This window comes from Copidosoma floridanum, unplaced genomic scaffold, assembly GCF_036245765.1.
Source record: "Copidosoma floridanum isolate Cflo_tuat_1 unplaced genomic scaffold, Cflo_Japanese_pri ptg000006l, whole genome shotgun sequence".
NCBI classification, from domain to species: Eukaryota; Metazoa; Arthropoda; class Insecta; order Hymenoptera; family Encyrtidae; genus Copidosoma; species Copidosoma floridanum.
This window is the reverse complement of record NW_028321883.1, coordinates 24,444,734-24,453,231: the sequence shown is the minus strand read 5'-3', so window position 1 is coordinate 24,453,231 and position 8,498 is coordinate 24,444,734. Positions and strand designations below refer to the sequence as shown.

The following is an 8,498-nucleotide window of genomic DNA, read 5'->3' as shown; positions in this document are numbered from 1 at the left end:
AATTATCGTCGTAGGAAGTACAAATGGATATGTGCACTGCGCGTGTAGGGTACGGCACTGGTTACACGGGTGCATGAATTTGTTATAATAGGATAATTGTGATGCTTCGCGAGGGGGGGGGGGAGGGGAATTTGATAATTCCAGCAGTCGGTGTATCGCTGGAAAAAATCTCCGGAGGAGATCACGTACGTGTACATAAGCGAGGGTGTGGAGCGTGTGGCTGATGGGATCGGCGATTAGCAAAATTTTCATACTTACGCAAATGGTCTCTTACACACGAGTACACGTATATGCACATACGCGCGTGTGCGCCGGGGTAGATAATGCTTTTAATTTTTCCATTTTTTCCTTTTTTTTTTTTTTTTTTTTTTTTTTTTTTTTTTTTTTTCTCTCTCCGCGCAATGTGTTGTGTATACGCGAGAGTCATTATTTTGCAGTTGGCAATGTTGTTGGGAGAGTAATGATGCATTATTCCGGGGCGAGCGCGTATACGTGCGTATAAGGTGTATAGGTAATAAAAATGAAAATTTTTAAATTATTAAGGAAGCATTAATTACGTGCAAGGTATACAATATTTTTATAGTTTTATGTTGTGTTAAACATCCCCCGATCCGAGAAACGATAATGGGGTGTATTAATTTCACGTGTACACCGCGCGACATTACACTATATATACGTTTTGCGGCAGGTGCGCGTGTCGCGTTGAAGAGGTGACCCAAATAGCTTTAAATTACGGAAAAAAAAAAAAAAAAAAAAACAATTTACGATTTTCGCTTGTACACTCACGAGCCCGCCAATGGCAAGCTGTCCCCGTAATGTATATATGTACATACACGAGCGGAAGTCAGTCGCCTCGATGCATATTCAATGCCGCGGTCTACTCGTGCGGCAGAAAAGCTCCGCGAAAACGCGGTCGAGCCCTCCGTGTCGCGGTGCGCTCACGTGCCCTCTCATCGGAAAGAAGTACACGGCCGAGAGCAGGTGCGCCGAGGGAATCGGTCTTTGATGTGCAATGTATATATACGTATACCACACATTCGGATTCTCCCGCCAGAGTGGGACAGCAGCTGGAGAAAAGTCGTGTCTGCGCCGGAGGGACCTTATAGAGCCAGCTTCGCGGCGTGTACGACCGACAGGAAGCAGCGGAGAGGGTGCGAAGAGGTCTCCGTCACAATTTTTGGCTTTTCGCTTCCAAGTGCCTCTAAATCTCCCTGAGGCCGGATGCTCGGTTTCTCAGGCCACACACGAGCTCAGGATCTTTGCCGGCTTGGGTTTTTGGACCTTATTCGAGACCGTGATTTTGGAAGGAAGCGATGACAATGCTTCATTAGGTAGTGCATACCTAATGTGCACTATTGTCGTCTATACATTTTTAACTCGTGTCTCTTCCAATTGCGTGGAAACTCGATGAAAAAAAAATTCTTTGTAATTTGGAGGTTTGATTGTCGTGACGAAACAACGACAAGGCCACTCCTGAACTGCGTGTAGCTGATGCATTCTAGGGTCAACATTGTACCTCCGTCGTTATTATCCTCGCCTATAAAGTAGCGTACCAAGGGCAGTGCACACTACTAATACACGTGCACTAAATTCCGTATGGATGAGTATACACGGGTGCACAATTGTGTTTGCAAGAGTGTACGAGGTATTGCGCCACTGGGGTTAATTGCAAGGAAAAAACAATGAGAGTAAATCCCACCTCTCACGAGATAGAAGAGCACTCGCGTTTATTAAATTAATCAGTTTATTGTTAGTGTGGTACTCCTGGCGCGTCGTGTTTCGCTCATTTGCAGTACGGAAGCGAAAGCTCGAGCACGTAATCTCACAACGTTGACAATCGTTGCTTGTTTTGTTTTTTTATTATCAACTGAACTCAATAAATTAGTTTCGTCGGTGCTGGTACAAACATTGGTAACATCCTCTCACGATCCATAAAAATAGGTACATCCAGGTCTTTGGAGGCCAATCGATACGTACAAGGATGTTCAAGTTGATCGCGATCATAGCGCTGGCGGTGGTAATCATTATTCTCAATGGTGCGACCATCATAGCCGGTTGGCTGTTTCCTAGACTATTCAGAGCCTCCTCGAACCACCTGGTACTCAGCCTCGCTTTTTCGGATCTGGGCGTGGGTTTGGCGACACTCCACAGACTAGCCGAACTCTTTGACCCGTCTTTCAATGACCAAAAGTACTTGTGCATACTTAGGCAAGTGATGAAATAATACGTATCGTGCCGATATATTTTTTTAAATAATTTTAAATAGAAGCAGTATAGTTTTGTTGTCCATGGATCGCTGATCGATTGTATACTTATTTAAAAACTCATCAAAGTACCATTTCCTTAAAATGCCCATAATCAACGTATCCATTGGTTTATCTTACATTCATTTCTTTCAACAGGCACGTCTTTTCTTGTGGCACCTTTAGCGTCAGTGGCTTGAACATCCTGTCAATAGCTGCCGATCGTTACATAGCAATCAAGTACCCTATTCGGTATCCAAGATACGTGACCAAGGGGGTGATAAATATTGTGGCGATCGGTAATTGGTGCGTGGCTTTTTTGATATCCTCGGTACCCCTCTACTGGAACGTGTACGGCTCGACCGAGACGCAAAAGTGCGAATTCCTGAACGTCCTGCCTAGGTACAAAAATTTATAAAATCATCGCTTTTACCTACGTTAAATGGCGCATCGTGAAAAATCCTTGTTCTTCCAGGATGTACTTCATTGTAATTCTAGTACCGACGTTCGTGATAACATTGTGCATTCTTTTCTTATTCAACTGTTTGATCTGGAGAGAAGCAAGGGCGCACTTGAGTAGGTCACAAGAAAGGATGCAAGAGCTCGGCTTGGACGGAAAGTGCAACTCCAGCAAGAACAATCAGGTAAGTAAGCGTGTGGTCTGCACCTACATTTCACTTCTAGGTGTTGCTATATTTATCATTTCTTTTTTTTTTTTTTTTTTTTTTTTTACCTCCAGGTTGTACTTTTAGTCCTGGGCTGTTTCACGCTCTGCTGGTTTCCCTATTTGGCTCTATCGTTTATCGTACTATTTTCCGGACTCACGGGTCCTTTGAACCCGATCAAAGAGATAGCGTTTTTTGTATGCATATCCAACAGCGCTTTCAATCCGTGCATTTACGCGTGGAGTAACCCCAACATTCGCAAAGCCTTCCCTACCTCGATAGGACGTCGAGCGTCGGCCCAGGACGAGTAGGTACACTATTCGGAACGGCTAAGGTTGACAAAAAAAGTGGAGCACAATCCAGTTCGTGCATTTTTTTTCCTTCTTTTTGTTTAACTGATGCTTGTGTTTTTTGTTTCGAATAAACACTTTTATCCAATGATCTCACCATCGGTGGATTTTCGTTCATCATATCAATTGCTGTAAAACATCAGAACTGAAGTTTGTACGTACCTGTAATGTTCTAAAATTAAGGAAAATTTTACAAAATATCGTTTCAGCAACATTAACATAAACCTTTTCACCGCGCTGTCAGCAAAAGCCACTTTTGTGAGAAATCGTCTTTTTCCTTGGTACTTGTTACGCAAACAACCATTTCCCATCGACTTGCATATTTTTATCATGCAAAAAAGGGCGTCAAGGGATTAAAGAGTCCATGGAAGGTATGGGCGAAGGAGGGTACACCCAGCCCAACGTCTGATTACCACGGGGTGATTTCGGGTAGAGATATCGGGAGCACTATAGGCTTCTCCCGGGAGAGGAAGGGGGGGAGACCCGGCCAAGGTAAGTAGCAAATGAAGGAAGTGCAAGTTTGTCAGTGGCGCGCATGAGCATGACAAATGGCATTGTTGAATCGCGGCTGCACGCACGCGTTTCATGTCCTGCCGCCTCCTGCAGCTCGTGTATGTATGTGTGGGTGCACCTTAAAAAAAAATACGAACCAAAGTTGTGAATGGCCGCCGAATGTGCTCTGCGTTATTTAACCATAGGAATGGATTTTTGTTGCACCGCTGTCTTTTCTCCTTTTGCCTGTATAGCCTAGTTGGTTAATTAGCCAGACACTCGAGCGATTGCCTGCAGTTACGCATTGCACGTTCCCCACCGCGTGCACTTTTCCATATTGCAGTGTGTGTCCCCTCTTGCGTGCATCACACGTTGCAACGTCGTTTTTCCGTAGTCCCGTCAGTGTAGTGCGAATTTTTCCCTACATACATACATACATAACTGTTGCGTGCGTTGTGGGAACTGACGGTGGTTTTCTGCTGGTCTTTTTTTTTTTTTTTTTTTTTTTTCGCCTTACTTGGTATTCGTGTCAATAGAACTCTGCTTAATTATTTTTTTTGTGTGCCTGTCGCGCGGAAAATGTTGCGTTGCGGTACCTTTATTGTCCGACGACGATTGACGCAGCTCAGCCGTGTGTCCCATGCTCTTGTTCGAAATTACGATACTTGTCGTTCAATAGCCAAAAATCGAAAAAATTGCGAACTGAAAAAGTTTTTTTTTTTTTTTCCAACGCAAGCCAAACAAATGAACGTACTATTGTTCGCAATAACCGCGAAAAAGCATCGTACACGACCACAGGGTCGGGTGATGTATAGTAAAAGAGAGAGAGAGAAAAAAAAATATGATAAAAGAAAAATAATATCGCGCGTATACACGTATAGGCTGACTGGAAAAAAAAGAGAGGCCCGTAAAAAGGGAAAAATTTCGAATGCACCTCCAACAAAGTGTATATGGATACTCATTAACGGAACACAATGGCGAAATAAACTTGTAGTTATAGTGTAGTGCACGCCGCAAGGCACGGAGTTTTGTGTGTGTACGTATAGCTGTATCCCCGCTGCCACCGGCATGGTTTTAGCGTAATGGCGAAACGCGAGGTACCTACGTACACGTAATGTACAAAGGGAGGAAGAGAGACGCGCTCATGTGAGAATGCGTCGAGTGCAAAAGTGTAAAGGCGCCGTATAGCTGTTTGTCGTTGCATGTAGTATGTACATTTTTTTTTTTTTTTTTTTTTTTTTCTTGTACGCATGTACAGAGACGTGCGGCCGAGTGCAAGGTGAAAACGGGCAGTGACGGCGAGTCGTGGAGTACCAGCCGTGTGTGATGTTTTCCTTCTTTGGTGCAGTAGCGGCTCGCAAGTGAGGAGGATAATGAAGAAATAAGAAAGTGCTGCCGCTTTTTGGGTCACCCGTCGTCGTTATAATTATCGTCCCGCGGACTTTTTTCCTCCTTTTTATGAATCCCAAATATTTTTGTAGTGACACGTGCTCGTACAATGCAGGATCGTCTTATATCTTTGGCTCTACATTCATGCATCTTCCCTCCAAATTGAATTTTTTCAACTTTTCTCCCGATATGTGTCACTTATCTGTATCACCATCTCACATCCTTCGTATACCAGCACCTTAACTTTTACTCATTCAATTTTTAGTTTACTCTTGTCTACCATATCTATCATACTTATAAACATATTTGTTCGAATCTCTATGAAAAAGAAGAAGTAAAGTAAAATCAAGACTAAGAAATTCATTACTCTTACATCACGTGTCTGCACATCAAGATAATTATGGTGATGCTAGTTTTCATGACCAAATCGTTGCACGTTTTAACACAACTATATCATGACATAATATTAAAAAAAAAAATTGGAAAGTTTTTAAATCAATATTCAGTAAATGTACATTCATTTACGAATTACGAATTAAAATATCAGTATAAATGCACAAAAGTTCCAAAATTTTCTTTCCATCTTGTACTAATAATATTTTTGGAAAATAAAAAAAAAAAACAATATATTTATTACACCATTGAATAAAGTCTTGACATGACCATGGAATTTTACAAACATCCAGATTCGTCCTTACTAATCACTACACGCCATTCAGAGCAAGTGCTCCTTCAAAGGTAGTCTAAAGTAAACTGAAAACTTATAGGTGAATAAGGTGAGACACTTGAACTGCTTTGCAATGTAGGAAGAAAGTAAGCACTTGAAGCTTTGGTGGAGTAAATAAACACAGCTTGTCTCGGCTGAAAATGACGTAACCAAAACGAGCTTGCAACTCGTTTCTATACATCATCTACAGGTATACGGTATACAGTGGCAGAACAAAACGGCCAGGCGAATTACACCGTCCGAAGGAGCAGCTGCGCGGGACAGTGCGTCCTATGTATATATGTATAGCACGAGCACGCGTGTGCTCGGGAGACGAGAGAAGGAGAGTGCAAGGCTCCGTCGCGGGGCAGGTGAATCTTGCCGGCTCTCACCTGATCCTTACCCGGCGTCGTCCCCCGATTATCGGTGGCGGAGGAAAAGCCCCCGTCCAAAAGGGGATACAAGTGTATAGCCTGGCCGACCGGTACAAGCAGGTGATGTGTGTCGATCGCAGGAATTATGGTCCACGAGCACCTACGTTGTTGTTGCTGTCTGTCTGTCTGTCTGTGTCCTCGTTGGTTTTTTTTTTTTTTTCTTCTTCCTCGATTCTTTTTTCGGGCGGCTCGACTCGCGCCACCGGTACAGTTTTTTCCAAGAGCCCCTTAATATCATACGTATATTGCCACCTTTTTTTTTTTTTTCTTTCCTGCGGTTTCGCCGCGATTTCGGAGAGAAAGCCCGGTGCTGCGTCCCGTGTGATATACGTGCCGGTGGTCTTTTCAAGTCTAACGCTTTTTCTCTTTGTCCCTTACGTTTTTCCACTTTTACATACAGAATAACGCATCAGCGGTGCATTTGTACTTACATCCGTATGCTGTTGTTCCTACTACTAAATTGTTTAACTCCTGTGTCATGTCGGGTCTTTTTTTTTCTGTGAAATTCAACATTTTTGCAAAGCTGGAACATGTGAATTTCGTATTATTAATTTCTCATCATTTTTGTTTTTAATGCATTTTTTTTATCTCATCCAGTACAATTCAGTACATCAACATAAGAAACCATACGTATTATATAATATTAAAATAAACAAGAAAAATGCTTGCCATTTCTGAAAAATGAAAAAATAAAATATTTATATTAGTGAAAAATCAATATTCATGAAAAAATCCACCTGACGTTGTCGCGCAACTCAATTTGCCTGAGAATCACCTTGGGGAAAAAAAAAAATCAAAGGGGTAAAAAAAAGAGTTGGAGGTTTGATTATTCATTCGAGTATAGGCAGCTTTATATTACCTATACCCATCGATATAAGTGTACGTTGCAAGAAAATAAAGCAGAACAAGGAAAAAGGAGGTAGGCCGAGAGAGACGGGACGGCCGAAAAAACGAAACGCTGAAAATACATATTTACGACTCTAGGATCATTTCCAATTTTCTCGAGTCGTTAACGAGGTTTCATCTGAATAAGGTCCTCGCGACGAGCAAGTAAAAAAGCGCCCTGATCCGCACTCCTCTCCGTCTCCTTATCCCTGTTTTTTCTTGCTCCCCATAAACATTCAGCGCCGCCCGATCTCTGTAATTACGTATACCTGGGGCGTGCCACCCCTATATAACACAGGCTATACTCGTTGAGCCTTTTTTTGTTTTTGCAACAAGATCGATCGACGCGAACATTTTCAATCGCTCGCGTAAATTCAACAGTTTTGCGTCAAAACTTTCCCCGTGGACCACCTAATTTTCTTTTTCATCCAATCCACGAGACTATAAAACGCTTTCTAGAAAGCCCTGCACCATCCGGTGTACCTATATATATATACACATATATATGAAAAACTGCGCCGAATAGAAGAAAAAGCCAACAATCCAAGCACACCCGCGACAGATCTTGGATGAGAAACTTTGGTCTATTGGCCCAAAGGAAATTTATGCCCGAAGGATCGTGCGGAAGCACGGAGAGCGCGTACTTTTAACGAAACCTCCGTAGTACACAGTATCCCGTATAAGCTAATTCGATCGGACGTGCATGAAAATACACGTCGATATACGATTCAGGCTGTCTGGCTGGTGTAAAAGCCGATAAAATATATTGCTTAAGGGAAACACGGAAACAACAGATCAACAGCCATAAGCGCAGCGATGCGAGATCGCAATTCGCGAGGGCATCGAGATACAGCGGCAGACGGCGCAGTGCCTTCCAAGCGCATTCAATGCAGTCAAGGGAAAAAAAAGAAGAAGAAGAAGAGGAGATGCGAGATATTGATTTTCCGGAATCAGTGTAAAATCGGGGTGCTCTCGCGCTGTCCAATTAACGCGACGTTGGAAGAGTCGACGACTGCGGTTGCGCATCTCCGCTGTCTTGCCTTTTCTAGCCAAACGGCAGCTATATACTGGAGGAGGGCCCCTTAATCGCGCTCTGATCGGGGCATAAAATTGCGATTTAATAGTATACACGCGTGTTGTGCATAGAGGGGCCCCAGTGCTTTTTCGAGGAAGCACCTGTCCCTGCAACGAATGAATTGAACGCCACCGCTCCTCCTCCTCCTCCTCCTTATATCCCCCCGCCCTATAAATATGTATATACACTTTGGTTGTAAAGCCACCTAGAAATTGTTCTCCAAATTTCTCCAACACTCGCTCAATATATTGTAGCAACA

General features: G+C 43.0%; 1 protein-coding gene across 1 annotated transcript; it reads left to right on the top strand.

The window, feature by feature from the left end:
- The first annotated feature begins 1,981 nt into the window (after nt 1-1,981).
- LOC106640196 (glucose-dependent insulinotropic receptor-like) lies at nt 1,982-3,219 on the top strand. The gene is made up of 4 exons (XM_014354151.2): nt 1,982-2,208; nt 2,403-2,645; nt 2,719-2,887; nt 2,983-3,219. The coding sequence occupies exons 1-4, from the start codon at nt 1,982-1,984 to the stop codon at nt 3,217-3,219; spliced, it is 876 nt and encodes a 291-aa protein (XP_014209637.2).
- Nucleotides 3,220-8,498: the final 5,279 nt, after the last annotated feature.